At 41.6% G+C, this 20,503-nt stretch overlaps 1 protein-coding gene across 4 annotated transcripts in view; it reads left to right on the top strand.

Moving 5' to 3' along the window:
* Positions 1-19,663, top strand: part of SELENOI (selenoprotein I) — a 46,345-nt gene extending 26,682 nt beyond the window's left edge. The window contains exons 7-10 of one of the 4 annotated variants that reach the window (XM_043604355.1): positions 6,065-6,113; positions 7,484-7,664; positions 9,903-10,085; positions 12,827-19,663. In XM_043604355.1, the coding sequence (XP_043460290.1) occupies positions 6,065-6,113; positions 7,484-7,664; positions 9,903-10,085; positions 12,827-12,925 (512 nt within the window). In that variant the 3' untranslated portion in view covers positions 12,926-19,663. Of the gene's footprint in view, positions 1-23; positions 701-6,064; positions 6,114-7,483; positions 7,665-9,902; positions 10,086-12,826 lie in introns of those variants that run through there. The other 3 variants (XM_043604356.1, XM_043604358.1, XM_043604357.1) reach the window with 3 other exon arrangements.
* The last annotated feature ends 840 nt before the right edge of the window (positions 19,664-20,503 follow it).

Genomic DNA, 20,503 nt, shown 5'->3' with positions numbered 1-20,503 from the left:
TGTTAAACATCACTTTGTTAAAGCTTTAACATCACTTTGTTATCCAAGCCAGTGTTTGATTGATTACGAGCAGTAACACCTGTCCCTCTCTCCCGTTCCCTCCAGCGAGCAGAACAGCCCTATAGCCCTGTAGGGTTTCAACCAAACCAGTAAGGAAAACAAAATTCCTGTGTTGTGGTTTTTTTGTGTGTGGCACCAAGCTGTTTCTAGTCCGAAGAAAATAAATACCAAAATCGCATAACCCTCGTAAACTAACTGTTTAAATGAATCTAGACTGTTTGAGAGGATCCACATTTAGGTGGACATTTGGTGTAGATTTCGTGCCTATCTCAGAATTGAAGACCATTAGTTTGTAGGAAATAGATGACACAGATTACTTTGTAATACATTCATTGGAAAGTTGTGCTATTCTCCTCCCATACTCTCTTTTGCCACCGGATATTAGGTAAAGGATTTTGGTAACAATGTTTTATTTGGTAAAAAATTTGGATTGTGGTAATGTTTCCCTTTTGATTTTAGCCAGAGGGAATATCTACGGGATGATTAACTGAGTGGGGCAGTGTGTTCTATGCAAAGAGGAAGTTATCTGGGCTGTTACTCCGGGGCACTAGGAGTGGCATTAGGACCTCTGTAGAAGAAAAAAAAAAAAAAGCAAAAAAAAGCAAGCTGTCGGCTATTGCTCTGTTCCCTTATCTGAAAAATAACCCCCCTCACAACCCAGTGCATCTTGCTAAAGAATGGGCGTCAGATAAAGCTTAGAAACGGCTGAGAAGCTGGTGCATTAGGCACTGGCTTTTAGGCAGTGGTTTGGGCCGTTCTCTGTTGCTCTGGTCTACAGATATTTTAGAACCCTGCTGTCATCTTCCAAATGTTCTTTTTTTGGGGGTTTTTGTAAGAACGGATTTCTTTAGCCTGACAAGGCTAGCTTCTTTTCACTCCCACCACATAGTGAATCTTCTTTTTTATTTTTTATTTTTATTTTTGGGACAGAGACAGAGCATGAACGGGGGAGGGGCAGAGAGAGAGGGAGACACAGAATCGGAAACAGGCTCCAGGCTCTGAGCCATCAGCCCAGAGCCCGACGCGGGGCTCGAACTCACGGACCGTGAGATCGTGACCTGGCTGAAGTCGGACGCTTAACCGACTGCGCCACCCAGGCGCCCCGTATCTTCTGATTTAAGTGGCTAGTCTTGTGGCAGGATTGTTGCATTTTACGTTGAAGTGTTACACTTAACGAGAAGATGGAATCCTCTGAGGTGGGAGATATATTTTGGGATGGCAAAGTGGATACTTAATAGGCACATAATTTTCCATGTAACTTACGAGTTTACCTGAATTCTTCTTTCTGAAAGAAAACAAAAGCCCACACATTTCTGTATAAGTAAATAACGCAGCTTTCCCCATACAGGCATACCTTGTTTTATTGCACTTTATTGTGCTTTGCAGACACTTGTCTCTTTTACAAATTGAAGGCTTGTGGCAGCCCTTTGTCGGGCAAGTCTGTCAGCACCATTTTCCCAACAGCATTGGCTCCCTTCGTGTCTCTGTCTGTCAGATTTTGGTAATTCTCACGGTATTTCACACTTCTTCATCATTATTGTATTCGCTATGGTGGTCTGTGACGCGCGGTCTTTGATGTTACCGTTGGAATTGTTTTGGGGACACGCAAAGCATGCCCACGGGAGACGGCCATTTAATAGACGAATGTGTGTGTCTGACTGTGCCACCCACCCTCCGCTCTCCCTCTCATTTCTCTCCCTCTCCTTGGGCCTCCCTATTTCCTGAGATACAGTATTGAAATTAGGCCAGTTAATGACCCTCCAGTGGCTTCTGAGTGCTCAAGTGAAAGGAAGAGTCACGTGTCTCCCTCTTTAAATTACAAACTAGAAGGGATGAAGCTTAGTGAGGGGGGCATGTCGAAAGCCGAGATAGGCCCAAAGCCAGGCCCTTGGCGCCACACATTTAGCTAAGTTTGTAAATGCAGTGGAAAAGCTCTTGAAGAAAATGAAAAGTGCTCCTTCCTAAACACAAGAATGATACGAAAGCGAGAAGCAGCCTTATTGTGACATGGAGGAAGTTTTAGTGGTCTGAATAGGAGATCAAGGCAGCCACAACATTCCCTTGAGCCAAAGCCTAATTCAGAACAAGGCCCTAGCTCTCTTCACTTCTAGGAAAACCGAGGGAGGGGAAGAAGCTGCAGGAGAAGCGTGAAGCTCGCAGAGGTTGGTTCGTGAGGTTTAAAGGAAAGAAGCCTTGGGGTGCCTGAGTGGCTCAGTCGGTTAAGGAAAGAAGACTTCTCTGTGTCGTAAAAGTGCAGGATGAGGCAGCAAGTGCTGATGTAGGAGCCGCGGCAAGTTCTCCGGATGATCCGCCTCAGATAATTCAAGAACATGGCTACACGACACAACAGATTTTGAGTGTACCTGTAGCAGCCTTAATATCGGAAGGAGATGCCATCTAGGACTTTCATAGCTAGAGAGGAGAAGTCAATGCCTGGTTTCAGGGCTTCAAAGGACAGGCTGACTCATGCTAGGGGCTAATGCAGCTGGTGACTTGAACGTGAAGCCAGTGCTGATCGACTATTCTGAAAATCCTAGGGCCCTTAAGAATTTGCCAAATCTACCCTGCCCGTCCTCTATACATGGAACAACAAAGCCTGGACAGTAGCACATCTGTTTACAACATGGTTTGCTGAGTGTTTTAAGCCCCCTATTGAGATCTGCTCAGAAAAAAAGGATTCCTTTCAAAATATTACTGCTCATTGACAAGCACCTAGTCACCCAAGAGCTCTGATTACAGCGTACAATGGGATTAACGTTGTTTTCCTGCTTGCTAACAAAGCATCCATCCTGCAGGAGCTTGAAGAGTAATTTGAACTTTCAAGTCTTATTATTGAAGAAATAAATACAGATTTATAAGGCTGTAAGATCTGATGGATCTAGGCAAAGTAAATTGAAAACCTGGAAAGGATTCAGTATTGTAGATGCCACTAAGAACATTTGTGATTCATGAGGAGAGGTCAGAATATCAACATTGACAGGAATTTGGAAGAAGTTGATTCCAGCCTTTATGGATGGATGACTTTGAGGGGTTCGAGACTTCAGCAAAGGAAGTAACTAGCTGTGGCGGGAACAGCAAGAGAACTGTAATTCGAAGTGGAGCCTGAAGCTGGGACTGAGTTACTGCAATCTGGTGCTCAAACTTTGTAGCAGATGAGTTACTTCTTATGGATGAAAAAACAACATGGTTTTCTTGAGATAGTATCTACTGGTGAAGATGCCCTGAAGATTGTTGAAATGACAACAAAGGATTTCGCGTATTGCATAAACTAAGTTGAAACAAAGCGGTGGCAGGATTAGAGAGGATTGACTATTTTGAAAGAAGTTCTGCAGTGGATAAAACCCTATCAGACAGCCTCACGTACTGTAGAGAAATTGTGAAAGGAGGAGTCAGAAGCTTCACTGGGAAGCTTCATTGTTTCTTGTTTTGAGAACTTGCCACAGCCGCCCCAATCTTCAGCAGCCACCCCCCTGATGAGTCAGGAGCCATCAGCCTCAAGACAAGACCCTCCACCAGCAAAAAGATTGCACCTCACTGAAAGCTCAGATGATGGTTAGTCTTAGAGCCATAAAGTATTTTTAAATTAAGGCAGGCACATTTGTTTTAGACATAATGCCATTGCACTCTTAATGGACTACATTATAGTATAAACGTAACTGGGAAACCAAAAAATTCACGTGACTTTCTTGTGCTGTTCGATGTTTGTTTTGTGGCGGTGGTATGGAGTCAACCTGTAATATCTCTAAGATATGCCCGTCCTTTTTATGGAAAGCACATTAGGTGCCGTTGAGAGGAGTAAGAGAAGATGTGGTATGTCTTTTTGGCAACCCGTATAGAGCTCAAGCTTCCCACATGCTTGCTGTATTTAAGCTAGAGCTATTTCAAGATACTTTAAACTAAAAATACTCTTGGTAGCAAATCTTTTGCCAGTTTGTGTCAGCCTGCTTTCGACACCTCAGCGTCGCAGTGATTCTGGGTCAATTGATTCAGCCCTGGCTCCCTACCTGTGCTTCCCAGCACGAGGCCGAGTCACCTGCTAAAGATTTCTGAGGACACCAGCCTGTCTTCTCCTTCTCTCTAAGCTCTTCTAACTTGAGGCACTTTGTTCCAGTTGGGCTCGGGAGTGGCAGAGTAATTCATCTTCCCAGATGGGATTTCTGTTTGGTGGATTCCAGTCTTTTCATCTCATTTTAGCAAAATGTCTTAGGAGCTGTTTTGAAGGAATCTCTTTCTGTCGTTGTTCCTTCAGGCCACAGCTGCACTGACCACCTTCTCACCCCAGGCCAAGTGTGGTCAGTGGGAGTCTGGAGTGCGTAAGCTGGGGCTCATCTGTTGAGTGACAGTGAAATATCCAAATGAAGTATCCAGAAACTTGCCACATGTGTTGATTTGGAGTTTGACAGAGAGAAAGATCAGGAAGTTACATCTCTATAATCTGTAGAATCAGAGAGTTTTATTTTTGTTTATTTATTTTTAAATATTTGTTTATTTTGAGGCAGGGAGAGAGAGTACATGCACGTGCATGGTGGGGGGAGGAGAGAGAGAGAGAGAGAGAGAGAGAGAGACAGAATCCCAAGCAGACTCCATGCTGTCAGTGCATTGGGCTCAGACAAACAGTGAGATCATGACTTGAGCTGAAATCAGGAGTTAGATGCTAAACTGACTGAACCACTCAGGTGCCCCGGGTCAGAGAATTTTAATGTTTATTTATTTTTGAGGCAGAGCGTGAATGAGGGAGGGTCAGAGAGAGAGGGAGACCCAGAATCCAAAGCAGGCTGCAGGCTCTGAGCTGTCAGCATAGAGCCCGACGTGGGGCTTGAACTCACAGACCATGAGATCATGACCTGAGCCGAAGTCGGAAGCTCAACTGACTGAGCCACCCAGGTGCCGCCACCCCCCCCCCCCCCCCCCAGCAAATCAGAGAATTTTAAAACTGCAAGGGACATTAGGAAATCATTGAACCCATCCACATTGGACAACTGTGGAGTCTGAAGCTCAGAGAGAGTGTCTGATTTGCCCAAGAGTACATTGCCAGCTTTTGGAGTCATCTGCAAGAAGCTTCTAGTTAAAGCTGTAAGAGAGGATTCTCTGAGGGAGGATAGAAGCACAGGTGAATGCCCAGTTAGGAATGCGCAGGAGACAGAGTTGCCAATAAAGGACACCGCACGTAGTAGCTGGATGGCTGACAGGAACATTGGGAGGATGGAATCACAAAGGCAAAGGGAGGAAAGAATTACAGTTAGTGGAGAGTCAGTGGAGTCCTCTCACTTAGAAGTCAGGAATGAAGAAAGAATATCGAATTTGATCATTAGGAGAACTTGGTAAATTCAAGAGTGCAGTTTCTGCAGAGGGAAGGCAGAAGGAATAAAAGAGTACTGAGGAAGGCCATGGAAAAAAAAGTCTGGCGAGTGGGAATAGCAGAGTCAGCTAGCAGAGAGCGAGGGCAGCAGAAGCAATGGTAGGGCTTCCTGGGAGGGCTGTCCTTGTTAGGTCTGAGGGGAAAGAACTGGTGTCTGTGGGCGGAGCGGGCGGAGAAGTGAAGAATGCTTGGGAAAGAAAAATCAGTGGCAATGGGAAACCGCGGAATCCATCGGTAACTCACACTCGTGCGATTTACTGTATGCCAAGCCCTGCTCCAGGTGTCTTTACGTGTAATAACTCACTTATTTCTCAAAAACCCTGCAGGGCCAATTCTATCTCTGGCTTATAAAAGAGGAAATTGAGGCACGGAAGCGTTAATCTGCCTGAAATCACATAACCTGTTGGCACAACCGAGATTCGAGCCCAGTCTGGCTCCCGAGCCTCCGCACTGAACCACCAGACTGCCCTGCTGCTCTTCCGGTTGTCACTGTTGTTCAGAAATGTATTTAATTTCATTACAGAAGTAAACCCGAACCTGCGAATTACTGGGTCTAAAACTATTACATATTTTGTATGTATTCGATAATTATAAAAATCCCTCTTGAATAACAATTCACAGTAATTTAAATATTCTCCCTTTTAGGCTGTGCATTATGTGTGACTCTTCCGATGAGTTTATTGAACTTTTTCAGGTAAGTACCTTATTTATTTGGGCAAGAAGTGTGACAGTTGTTAGATGAATTTTAGGATCTGTTTTGCTTTTGGAATCTGGACATTTTGAGAAGGTCATAAAAGCTGTATTTTGAATCTGGGATGAGTTTAGGACCATTTAGGGTATCTACGGTGGCTGTGTGGTCATTTCAACTACAGCACAAACTACTAGTTCTTTTGTTACAGTTTTTGGTTCACCAGACAAGTCTTCTAATTTGTCATTTTTTGTGAGTGAATTGGGAAGGAGTGTGTTCCCGTTGAATAGTGACAGGTTTACGTCCTTTTTAGAAATTGATGGTAAGTTTTTATGAATTGATTCTGTGTAAGTTTAGTCAGCATGATCATAAAATTAAATTTCTGAATTTGTGGAATTTAGGACCAAACCCCGGATCTATGCTGACTTCCAAGTCGCACTATATAAAAATTCCCGCCCTGAGGAGTGGGGCCGGGGATACTGTGGGAGTTGCCTGGGCAGAGTTTCATTTCTCTGATCTGCACTTCACTTTTGCTCAGCCACGCTGAATTTTCTTACGGGCCCTGAAAGTACTTTGCTGTTTTTTCTCCTTGGTAATTTGGCCCCCACCTCCCTCTAGTGCTGTCTCCTTTTCGTGAAACACTTGTACTTCCCACTTCATCCTTCAGTTCTCAGATCTGTCTTGCAGAATCCTGTCAAGCCACACTCTATGAATCTTCCCTGTCAATGGCAGCTGGCAGCCATTCATAGAAACCATAACATTTAAAGCTCTGAAGGCCTTAGAGATTGAGACATTTCCTCTTCTTCTAAGGATGAGGTCCTCATCAGGCAATATCTTGTCCAGAATCATGTTGTCAGTGACAGGACCAAGATGAGAATTTGGGGCTTTGTTCAGATGAGCAAACATGTATGGGAGTGTGTGGCCAGAGACAGTGAGATATGCTAGGACAGTCTCAGTGCAGAGTCGTCCGCTCTTAGATTCTCTGTCACTTGGTATCATAATAACACAGCCAGGTACTTGCTAGTGCTGTTTTGTGTTCATTTTATTTCCCCTCGTAGAGCATAAGCCTTGTAAAACAAAAGATCAGGTTTTATTTATCTTTACGTTCTGGAGGCCCCGGGGTCAGAACACTTCCATTCTAGTCCTGGCCCTGCCACTTGGTAGGAAGTTATATAAATTTGAATTCTCACGTTGTCACTTAACCTGTCTGTAAAATGGGGTTTAGTAATGTTGGTTCTATGTATGCTGTGGGATTATTGTGAGTGTAAATTAAGAGGATAAGTGTGAAAAAAGTTTCAAAACTACAAAAGTTACAAATACGGAATAATTTTTATATTGTAATAATGTTCTTTGTATTACTTGATTTTTTTTTTCAGAAGCTATAAAAATAACACCTTGAAACACAATTCAGTCTATGAAGCTATGGTTCCCTTTTTTTCTCCATGTTTGCTCTTCATTTTGTCTACAGCATGGATCCTTCAGTCACCTTCAGATATTTTAGAGATACATCCTAGACTATTCTACTTTATGGTTGGAACAGCCTTTGCCAACATCACAGTAAGGTTTTTTCTTTTTCTTTTTTTTAATGTTTATTATTTTGAGTGAGAGAGAGCACATGCAAGGGAGGGGCAGAGAGAGAGAGGGAGAGAGAGGGAATCCCAAGCAGTCTCCTCGCTGTCAGCGCTGAGCCCAACGTAAGGCTCGATCTCACTAACTGTGAGATCATGATCTGAGCCTAAGCCAGGAGCCAGATGCTCAAGCTGAGTGACTCAGGCGCCCCAGGTTTTTTTTCATTTAAATCATATCTAAGGAATATATGACAAAATGTGATAATTGGAGAAATCTTTAGAATTAAAAATAAACAGATTTTAACTTAAAGATATTTTATAGTAGAAACTTTAAAGAGTAATAAACCCCAAATCAGAACATGCTAAAAATTATTTTTTCCTTTTCCAGATGACTGCAGATCTAATGATTAGTTTAGGGAAACTAAAAAGGGTTTTTGAGAAAACACACACACACACACACACACACATTTTTAAATCAGCTGATTTTAAAATTAAGAACAGGTGTAGAAACTTTGTAATAAATACAACATATTTTTCAAAAGCCCTTTCTCTGCCATGGCCCAGCAAGACAGCAGCCAGGAGAGATCGGGCACAGTTGAGAAAAGACCTTAATAGTCCTGACAACCCGGGAGCATGTGCTCTAGCTCCGGTCAGGTCCTTAATAAGTTTTTACTTTAAAAGCTAGCCACTGAGCTTATGTTTCCATGTGTGTAATATGTGTTCATTATCACCGGTCCTACTGATTTCGCAGGGTTTAAAGATCTGAAAATAATACATTGTATTAAAAAATTATCTCTGAAGGAATAAAAGTAGATTTGAGTAAGGTATTGGCAGTAAAGGAAGCCAGAGAGGTTTTGAGGTGTTAAAATGACAATATGACTGAATTGGAGATAGCATCTCTTCATCACTATAAAGAAACTTAGGTGTATGGAGCTATACAAGGCTATTTTGAAAGTTCTTTTCTGTTATCACACCATCTTAAAATCGGGAGAAATTCCTTTTATCCAAACTGTCACCTAGCGGAAGAATGCCTTCTATAGCATCCTCACTAAATTATTTTCCAGCCTTGTCTGACACTCGGGGAGTCCACGGGTTTGGAGGTGGGACAGGGGTTCCGTTGGGCTTCTGAGCAGTTGAGAACTTCTGAACTTAATAATGTTGTGTAACTGTGTTGGCTCAAGTACTGGAATGCTTTTAAATGTTGGAGTGACTTGTTTTGAAGTGCTTTGCTAAATGACATAGCAGATAAAGGGCTAGTATCCAAAATCTATAAAGAACTCACCAAACTTCACACCCGAAAAACAATCCAGTGAAGAAATGCACAGAAGACATGGATAGACACTTTTCCAAAGATGACATCCAGATGGCCAACAGACACATGAAATGATGCTCAACGTCACTTCTCATCAGGGAAATACAAATCAAAACCACACTCAGATACCACCTCACGCCAGTCAGAGTGGCCAAAATGAACAAATCGGGAGACTATAGATGCTGGCGAGGATGTGGAGAAACGGGAACCCTCTTGCACTGCTGGTGGGAATGCAAACTGGTGCAGCCTCTCTGGAAAACGGTGTGGAGGTGCCTCAAAAGATTAAAAATAGATCAACCCTACAACCCAGCAATAGCACTGCTAGGAATCTACCCAAGGGATACAGGAGTGCTGATGCATAGGGGCACTTGTACCCCAATGTTTATAGCAGCACTTTCAACAATAGCCAAATTACGGAAAGAGCCTAAATGTCCTTCAACTGATGAATGGATAAAGAAGATGCGGTTTATATATACAGTGGAATACTACTTGGCAGTGAGAAAGAATGAAATCATGCCATTTGTAGCAATGTGGATGGAACCTGGAGGGTATTATGCTAAGTGAAATAAGTCAGGCAGAGAAAGACGGATACCATATGTTTTCACTCATATGTGGATCTTGAGAAACTTAACAGAAGACCATGGGGGAGTGGCAGGGGGAAAAAAAGTTACAGAGAGGGAAGGAGGCAAACCATAAGAGACTCTTAAATACAGAGAACAAACTGAGGGTTGATGGGGGTTGGGGTAGAGGGGGAAGTGGGTGATGGGCATTGAGGAGGGCACTTGTTGGATTGAGCACTGAGTGTTGCATGGAAGCCAATTTGACAATAAATTATATTTTAAGAAAATGAAGTGCTTTGCTAATTAAATTTTCATTCTTTTTTTTTTTTTTTTTGTCCTTTTCCCTAACTTCAAGTGTCAGCTGATTGTTTGTCAAATGAGCAGTACTCGGTGCCCAACTTTGAATTGGTTGCTGGTTCCTCTTTTCTTGGTTGTCCTGGTGGTAAACTTAGGAGTAGCCTCTTACGTTGAGAGCATTCTCCTGTATACCTTAACAGCTGTTTTCACTCTGGCCCACATCCATTATGGAGTACGAGTGGTGAGTCATCTAGAGCAAAATTGGTTCTATTTGGTTCTTGTAAGTAGTAGAAAAGTGGTGAAGGAAAAATTTCAAAAGAAAGTTGCTTATGAAAGTAGCTGGAAGAATTGGTATAGTCCCTATACATATTGGATAATATCCAGGTACATAATATCAGATATTGTTTCTCTGATGAGTATGTTACAGTAACTACAAATAACTTTAAAACTCAATAGTTATTATGAGGAGTTCTTGTTTTTAGGTACAAATGTGAACTGTTTTCTTGGTGAATGGAATTGTAAGCCTTGTGTGCTTTTAGTTATATGAGACCAAGTAATCCCATTTGTTGATTATCTATTTCTATACTTTTTAAAAATTTTTATTTATTTATTTTTAACGTTTATTTAATTTTGAGAGACAGAGAGAGACAGAGACAGAGCACAAATGGGGAGGGGCAAGGAGAGAGGGAGACACAGAATCCAAAGCAGGTTCCAGGCTCTGCACTGTCAGCACAGAGCCCGATGTGGGGCTCGAACTCGTAAACCATGAGATCATGACCTGAGCTGAAGTCAGACGCTTAACCGACTGAGCCACCCAGGCACCCCTATTTATTTATTTTGAGAGAGAGAGAGAGAGACAGAGAGTGTGAACAGGGAAGGGGCAGAGCGAAGGAGAGAGAGAGAATCCTAATCCTGACATGGAGCTCGAACTCACAGACAGCAAGATCATGACCTGAGCTGAAGTCAAGAATCAGATGTGCAACCGAGGGAGCCCCCCCAGGTGCCCCTCTATACTTGCTTCTTTAGCTTTAGGGGACTTTTTATCAGGAGAATTATAGAAGAGAATGGATTTAAGAAGTATTTTGCAAACCTTAATATTCTCTTCTAAAAAGAGACTAGTTTCAGGGCAAATGGACTGAGGTAGATATAATAAAATGAAAATCAGAGCCATGCAATTTATTTTTTTTCCTCACACTTTAACATTCTTTTCTAATTATGTATTTTAGCATGGTCTTATAATTATGGTTTTTAATTGTACGGTATTCCAGCAAGGAGATTACTTAATAATTACCCAGTTTACTTAATTATGATCCAGTTATTTTAATCATCTAGGTTGTTTCCAGATTTTCACCATTACAAATAAGGTTGGAATAACAACAACAAGAACAACAATAACAATCTGGAGTAATATGTTTTTCTTTATTTTATTTTCTGAGGATAATTTCATAGCATGAGGTTATGCAAAAGGGTATTCATGTTTTTATGGCTCTTAAAATACTGCTTTTATTTGGTATGCTTGTTTTGAAAGGAACTCCACCATGACTCAGTTTGAGACACATGTCTTCTGTCATAATATTTTAAAATGAGCACACCTAGGGGCACCTGGGTGGCTTGGTCGGCTACATGTCCAACTTCAGCTCAGGTCACGATCTTGTGGTTCGTGAGTTTGAGCCCTGTGTCGGGCTCTGTGCTGACAGCTGAGAGCCTGGAGCCTGCTTGGGATTCTGTGTGTGTGTGTGTGTGTGTGTCTCTCTCTCTCTCTCTCTCTCTCTCTCTGCCCCTCCCCCACTCAACACTCTGTCTCTCCTTCAAAATAAACATTAAAAAAAAAAATTTTATATGAGCACACCTGTCATGCCTTTTACCTTGTATATGTTGCTAAATTTAGGTTTCTTCCCTTAGTGTTCTCCCCAAAGCAGCCTACATTTGTTAGAACAAAGTAGATGAAAAAAATCCACGATAACTATGGATTGTGACATGAGGACGTAATCATTTATGTTTTTATTTATGCATACTTAACATAAATGCTTGATTTTATGTCAACACTCTTAGGCTTTTATATTTCACATGCATGAAGTAGAATATAGTTGTAAATGTCTTTTATACTAATTTTTTTACAACCCTTCAGAAGCATATCTTTTTTATTTTTACAGAGAGGGAAGGAGGCAAACCATAAGAGACTCTTAAATACAGAGAATTTTTTTCTAATTCTAATTTTTTACAACCCTTCAGAAGCATATCTTTCGGAAACCGTACATATACCAAACCAACCCAAAAACCTTTTCCGTTAAATTACAAAGGCAGTATATTTTCAGTGTTAACAATCTGGAAAATAAATCAAAGTAATTGAAAAAAATTCTAGGAATATCTTTTTTGTCGGTCTTTGTGCTCTCTTCCCACGTTTTGCAACTTCTGACCAGAAGGTGAAACTTGCAAGCTACACAGAACATTCATTTGAACTATTGAAATATAAATGACAGCAACAGAACTAGAACTTTGGTAACTGACACATAACCAAGGTCTTGCCTGCCCACTAGGGATACCCTAACCTAAAATGTGGAGATCTGCTTTTCTACTGTTCATCAGGATTAGGAATGATTATCTAGAAATGCTGTAAGCAGTTGAATAGAGAGTCTATATATGTAAATATTTGACCTACTAGATATTATTGTGTCAACTAACCCAGTAGATTTGGGTGTGAATCTGGGTGGTCTGGAGGGCTCTGGAAGAAATTCTAGATTTGGGAGTTAGGCAGACCCATGTTAAGTCCTAACTCTCCCAGGGTAGTTCTAGTATTCTGTAGAATTCTATGGCCCTCTACCTCTGTAGCTATCCTAGTCCACAAAAGCCTCTTCGTTATTTCTGCTGAGTTTTGCTGTTACAGTCGGTAAATTGTTGTCTCCAGTGGGTGAATTTTGTGTGCTTTTTAAAAATAATTAGGAATGTATTTGTCACCGTCTCATGTTCTGGTTTTCTATATAGGTAAAGCAGCTGAGCAACCATTTTCAGATTTATCCCTTCTCATTGAGGAAACCAAACTCGGATTGACTAGGAACGGAAGAAAAGAGTATTGGCCTGTAATCTACAGAAGGAAGTACTGTAAATAAGATGCTTGTAAATATTTCATCCATCACCATTGAACTAAACTGATCTGCTTAACAGACACGGGAACTCAGTGTGTATAGTACTTGGACAAATGATCTGAATTTACGAAATTTTGGACCTACTAATTCCCAACTTACTTTTTATAAAACTGTGTGGCATTTTGGTTAGGCATAATGTACTTTAGACCAGCAAAATGTTTCTAGTGATGTTAGCTTCATGAGTCCATGATGTTTTGGTTCGTACAGAGTTAAAGATGCTTTGTTTTTATTTTTAGAGCCCCCAGATTGGTTTAGGAACACTGATAACATTAAGAAAACCACAAGATGTTTTCATATTTGATACTGTTTCAGTGGTAGGTCTTCCGCTATGGAAGTTATCAATAGCCCAAATCTAATACGGGGAAAAGATAAGAGGAAGTTACTGTTAGCCGGAGATGCCAAATGATTACAGAACAATATACAGTTGCCAAATACTCATTTCTCCTTCCCATGGAAATGCCTTTTGTCCTCATGTGCTAAGAGAGCTAATATATATATATTTAGATTCTCTAGTATTCTGGCTCTCTTTCTTGGGAACAGATCTTGACAAATGGTTTAATTTAATTTAATTAAAAAATTTTTTTTTAAGTTTATTTACCTAGTTGGAGAGAGAGAGAGAAAGAGAGCACAAGCGGAGGAGGGGCAGAGAGAAGGAGAGACAGAATCCCAAGCAGGCTCCACGCAATCAGCACAGAGCCTGATGTGGGGCTCGAACTCACGAATGGCCAAGATCATGACCTGAGCTGAGATCAAGAGTCAGACGCTTAACCGACTGCACCACCCGGGCGCCCCCGGTTTAACTTTCTTTTAAAGAGAAATATTCTACTGAGACTTAGTAGAGAATGGATCATAATTGTAGCTCACACATTAACATGGTTCATCGTTTAAATGTGGTATTTTCCCCCTCAGCGGCAAGTTGGTGAGATTTGGTGCCTGCGAACTATGATTATATGAATGCATGTGACAGTCCCAGTCCTGTGATAATTACTCGTAAGGAACACAGATAAACTTCCTTATAAGAGAAATTTACCTTGGAGTTAGGAATCTCACGAACCTCCCTATGAATTACTGCTATGAACCTCACTCTGAAATTAGTTTCCTGATTCAATTTGTTCTTCCGTTCGTCCGTCCTGTCTCTTTTTTGTGGAAGAGAGAGTGCTGTGTTTTTATTTCATACAGGATAAGGAAGTAGACATTCTTTCTCCCCCAACTTGCCCACTTCTCCACTTCCCCAGTTGAAGAAAACTTGTGAGATATATGCCTTACTTAGTATCTACTCTCTTTAAAATGACTTGGAATAATTTTTGAGGTTTACTGACAGAGGTAAAAATCCCTTTGACTTCAATGTGGTTGTTTTTTACATGACACCTTCTCATGACTTTCTTTTTGACTTTGTCTCCGTGTAGTTTGGTGGTGGTGATATTTACTTGCTGATTTTCCTTTATTTCCCACTGAATGAAGTTTGTGCTTGAATGAAGAGTGTATCTTAAACCCTTTTTTTTTTTTTGGATGGATTGCACTTGGATAAAACTGGCACCACTGTGTTGATATGTAATTAAATTCTTTACCATTATTTATCTATGAATGTGACCATCGTTAAATTTAATTATAATGTATTCCTTTTTAAATTTCAGTCTGCTGCTTTGTAAAAATAACTATAATTGATATTTCGGTTTTTAAATTTGTAAATTCTAATCATTGTCATCCAGTGTATTAGAAATGAGGAGTCAAGGAGCTAACTCATGGTTCTGTACTCATTTTTAAAAACGGGTCGTAAAGGTTGAGGTATATCTGGTGACTTTTTCTGAGACTGAAAATAGGTGAGAAATTGATGCAGGAAAATGTGGGTAGTGATTCCATGTTTGTTAGTAACTTGCCATCATGGAGGTCAGAGAATGAATGAATGAAGTAACGGTAACTCTGTTTTTTGTATACCTTGTTCTTTGTCATCTGCAAAATTGAACTGGATCAAGTGTTATTTTGGGCCGGGAACAAAGCTTCATTCAAAGGTTTCTGAGCTAATCATTTTACTATTTTGTTGACCTTGTACACAGAATGAGAGTAATCTGTATTATATAAGGAAAGAACTGATAAATATTTATTAAATGACAAATTTGGACCACAGGCTTTCTTCACCTTGTACAGTATAGTTACACACACACACACACACACACACACACCCTTTCTGGCATGGGGTCGTGTCCTGTACTTCTGGGGCTGTTTTACCTCAAAGTGTGTTCTGTTCTCTTTCTACTGCATTAAGTTTATTTGAAATTATTTGTGCCTGTACTGTATGTTTCCCTACAGTGGTAAAGAATTATGCCATAGTTTCATTGGCACCATTAGATGAAAGAAAGGTGGCCGTCAGCAAGATAAAAGTGAAACTGAGTAACTATTTCAGAATACTGTGGACTTGTGCGTCGTTAGTATACTGCTGACGTTTTCTTGGTTTCGTCTGCCATCTTGAAGTGCATCTCGAAAGCCCCATTTGTTACGTAGTGATACAGCAGCTGAAGCCGGACTTCATTACAAATAGCTCTGAGCATTTGTGTCATGCCAATTACCACCGCATTTCCAAAGTATCAATATAAATATACAAGATCTTTCAGGCTTCTGCATGATCCTTTGGGGGTGAGTGGACCACCCCAGCCTTTCTCCCAGCATACGCTGAGCTGCCTTTAGGGGAGCAATGGAGTGGTTGGCCACACATGCATGTTTTCTGTCCCTTTCAGAGTAGAGTGCCTTAGCCAGGCCGGAGGTTTCCTTTGTGTCTCTGCTGACCAGAGTTACCCAGACCTGTGAGAAGTTTCTTGTCAAGTTATGGTATGAAACCTGCCCTTTGGTGCTTGACAGAAATTAATTCCCCCACATTTGAGGGGAGCATGGGATAGAAAAATCTTTACCTGACTAGAGCATGTTATTGCCGTCTTTCCCAGTCCTTTACTAACATTCGTGACCGTCAGTGCATCGCACGGTTTAAAATTGTCACGGGTTACGGCAGCGCTCCTCCATTCGCACACAACCGATGCACACAGCCCGGGTAATACACAAACAGCAAAATCGTCCTCGGCATTTGAATTGCACCATGCTAAAAATGCTCTTAATTCTAATTGTAAAAAAGCTCCGTGCTGATTAGTCTAGAATGTACTTGTACTACTACCAACATGTCACTTATTTTAGTAGAGGTTTGGGGAAGAGGAGTGTACGTCTCGGGTTGCCCACATTCTCAGTAGGTACCAAAAGAGTATTGATCATGACCCGGAGTCTGGGCTCTGGGGGAACATGCAAGAGAAAAAGCAGGCATCGGGTCCACTTTAAGGAGAAAAAGGGGTCACCTTAGTGCCCAGTGATCCTAGTACAATACAGAATTTAAACTTCTCACATTCCAATTTAAATCGTCATTCTGCCACTAATTTCAAATTCAAATGTGAATTTGGAAGTTTCCTAAATGCTCAGTTTTCCAAGAATTTATTTCGTAGTCCGTTGAAAAACCTTTGGAATGTACCTTGCTTGCCAAAGTAGACTTTGATTCTATCACCTGTGGAAAATAAAAAGGTAAACTGAAGGTGTTTGAGTCAAAGGCTCCATTTCCCCTTTCTATTCTAACTAGAAGCCTGTGTGTGACTCTTCCTTTCATTCTTCTTCTGGGCTTCCTTTGAACTTGCCACCACCGAGGACAGAGGCGCCAACTTGCTCTGTAGCGCCTAGATATTGCCACATTCCAATCTCCTTGATTGCCTTAGATCTCTTTGCTGGTCTAGGACTGGGAATGTGCTGGAGGCAACAGAATGAAGCCGATGGGCTAGAACTTTTGGCTGTGAGTCCCCAGAAAGGCCAAAAATAAATACAGAAATCTTTGGTTGCGTTGATTCCTATGTTCAGAGTGGCCTTTAGCAGTTCTGGACTTGGTTGAGCACTCTGTGGGAGATTTGTGAAGTCCAGTTAGAATTTTCTTTTTCTTCTCAAGTGTCTTTGTAAGGCAGCATGCCCTTTCTTGAACACCCTGTGGGTGAATAACCTTCCTAAATTAGCTGCCGGTACTGGAACCTTCCAAGAGGAATTTTAATTAGTGTGCTGCATTTGAAGCACTTTGACATGTATATTTTAAGTGACAGTTTTAACGGGCAAATGGTGTTAAACTAATCACCGTGAAACTTGAAAGTGTGATGCTCTCTCTGTTTTAGGAAGCTTAAGTAAATTTCTGATTTTTATTAATTTTGTGACCCATGTGACTTGCGTAGTTTACTTTCCATCTTTGACAGTGGCCCAGATGACTGGCATTGGCAGGCAGTTACACTAGGGTTTCTGGTAAATCCTGGTTGTCGAGCTTTTCCAGAGAGAGTGGCGACACGTACCTTCTTCCTCGTGTGAAGCCACGGGAGTGGAATCTGCTGGCTGATTCGTTGCAGGGCTTCCACAGTGCAAAATAAATGTAACCTTACTTTCTAACCCACATGCTAGTACTACGCTTTGCTCTTCAATAAACAAATATGCGAGAGATAGTAATCTAGCGGATTTTTCTGGTTTGTTTTTAAGCGGGGACCTGCTCTTAAGACAGAGAGATCTTCAATGAGCTAATATTTAGGGAAGCAGAAAATGTTCTGCCATCTGTAGCCTTCTCACAGGTGGCCGGAGTGAGGAGACTGTGTTGCATTCAGTCAGAAAGGCCGGGCTCCCAGAATTGGAAAGTGGCACGTGGACTGATTTTAGAATATCTTAACGAGAGCTTATCTCTATAGGGAAGTCCATGTGGACCTAACAGAAGGATTGTGTGGTCCATTCCCATTGTCTTAACTCTTCACAGAATCATTTGTAGAAAGGTAGGCTAAACCACAGTGGTGCTGTTTTTAAAGCTTGTGAATTGGATCATGGCCATAGAGTACCTATGCTACATGGAACTTAAAGTCAGTATTAAAGATACCAGGATTGGCTAAATGCTGGGCATGCTTTATGGCTCTTTGGCTAAAGTCTTCTCTTGAGCAGTTTCTATGGGTAACCATTAAAATTTGGAATTGATTTTGTTTTTTTATTAAAACATACACGACTCTCCATGAGCCCAAGATTCTTATATTCTTGACGAGCACTTTTTAATTCTAAGGAGTAAGTTCTTGACCTTAACGTGGAACACTTTTAGTTAGTACTTGATATTACTAACTCGTTACCAGAGGAATGTTCATTTCACAAGATCTGTGAATGTTGCATTTTACATCTGTGTGAATTACTGGTATCATTCAGCATCCGACTTTAACAACTGCTGATTGAAACTGCCCACAGTATTAACATTGTAGGTTATGTTGTTTAGATAACTTAAACGAAATGAGTCAGCTTTCGGGAGACAAAGACCCAGCTACATGTAATGACATGCTCGTTCCAAAACGTGCCAAGAAAGCAGACTTCAGTGCTACACTCCAAATTTTAGTTGTTTTATGAAAGTAGCATTTCCTCTGGGTAGTGGGGAAGCAGTGAATTACTGCCCAGGTGCAGACTCCCTGACCCCTACCTCATCCCCTTCCCCTCCCGTAGGACAAAACAGGTTACATTTGTAGCCACCTGTAGGAAAAGAAATGGCTACTTTTCTGAGTAAGGCTTCGTGCCCTGTGACTAAGGACAGGTGGCAGGCGTCCTGCCGAATCAGTTAGTACCTTGTGTGGCTCAGACCCGTTGCAGTTTGCTGTGTGTGGTATTCTGGAACAAGGACGGCTCCGTGCCTTCTCAGGTACCTATTAGCAACACCACTTACGCAACTGGAACGTGTGTGCCACAAGCAGAGTGTGTCAGTGAGATAAAGGGGAACACAAAGTCTTTCATTTCCTCTTTCAGATAGTTGAATGGAGCATATTCATAATGGGTCTGTCTAGAACTTGCTGTGTTCGTGGTAAATAATGTAGCATTTATCTGGTTATGTGTGGTGTGTGTATATATACGTATTTACTATGCACACATAGGTTTTCTGCATATCTATGTATGATATATTCATATATACATGCAGTGTGCTCTTGATTATCTGCAAAATGGTACACCCTCGTTAGATTGTCTCTTCCTGTTGACCTAATCGGCACGTAGCCCCTAACTCCGAAGCCTCTTCCTCCTCTAGAGCCACAGTCGTTCCTACTTGCAGTTCATCTCAATCCCCACGGAAGGCCCTTGTGAAATACGTCTCTTTCCGTTTCCCTTCCACCAGGGATTGTGAGCCAGAAAGACAGTTTTTGGAGAAGACGGCTGCTTCCATTAGGTTTGAGTCTTCTGGCTCTGAATGGTGGTGGGGCCCATCCCTGGCCAGAAGGCAGCTCTGGGAGCAGTTGTTGTGCTCAAGAGCTCGAGGGGGGAAGAGATCTAGCTCTTGCAGAAATGGGGCTTTACAACTTGCTTAAAAGTTCCTTATCTGCAGTGTTGTGAAGTCGTAGACAGTTTGGTCCACAAATAGATCCTATCGCTGTTACTTTTGCACCGTTGGTGTTACTGTTCCCCATTGCTGGCCCCGATAATCAAGACCTGACTGTTTTCTTGCCAGTGGATTCTGGAAGCCTTGCCTTCTGAACTGGATTTATGTTTATTTCTGCTGCTGTGAACCCCAAAAGTAATGCAGTAGGTTTTAATTTAAAATTGTTTCATTCTATTATTGATAAATATTTATTGTAATAAAAGTAAAGAGTAAATAATTTTTAAATCCTTTTAACTGTTTTCAGATTGTCTTCTTTATTTTTCCTGGGTAGATGCAAGAGGGGAGGGTGCTCTGAGGGGGAAGAATGCTGTCTCAGAATCACTGATTACTTTAGAGCAGCATAGTGCAAGGTTTTTTGTTTTGTGTGTTTAAAGAGTGATCCGCCTGCTTGCTCCTGGGTGTTCTACAACCCTGTGACTTGTTTCAGAAAGCCAAGTGCCAGGCAGGTGGCAGTAACAGCTGTTCGTAGTGTCCTGCTCTTGACTGCCCCAGAACTGGGTGCTGGGCAGTGTATAATAATAACTGGGTCACACTTCAATTAGTTGGGAAGGTGGTTGTCTTTTTTAAAAAAATTTTTTTTTTCAACGTTTATTTATTTTTGGGACAGAGAGAGACAGAGCATGAACGAGGGAGGGGCAGAGAGAGAGGGAGACACAGAATCGGAAACAGGCTCCAGGCTCTGAGCCATCAGCCCAGAGCCCGACGCGGGGCTCGAACTCCCGGACCGCGAGATCGTGACCTGGCTGAAGTCGGACGCTTAACCGACTGCGCCACCCAGGCGCCCCGGGAAGGTGGTTGTCTTAAACACATTTTCTCACAGAAAAATGTATGGTGTTAATTTCCCAGGCTAATTCCACAAGAACCTAATGACATACACTTAGTACACCCATAGTTCAGCTTATAAATCACAAGCTTTTATTTTAAAAATCCCTATTTTCTAACATTGCTTCTGAGAAGATTTCCTATCTTTTACATCGGAAGTGGTTCCCAGCTCTGGCAGCAGGCATTTAAAGTTTTTGTCTCTAACAGGCTTTGAAGAATGTGAGGGGAAGATGCCCCGTATTTTGCCCCGGG

Source organism: Prionailurus bengalensis, chromosome A3, assembly GCF_016509475.1.
Source record: "Prionailurus bengalensis isolate Pbe53 chromosome A3, Fcat_Pben_1.1_paternal_pri, whole genome shotgun sequence".
Lineage (NCBI taxonomy): Eukaryota > Metazoa > Chordata > Mammalia > Carnivora > Felidae > Prionailurus > Prionailurus bengalensis.
This window is presented reverse-complemented; position numbering and strand designations above follow the sequence as displayed.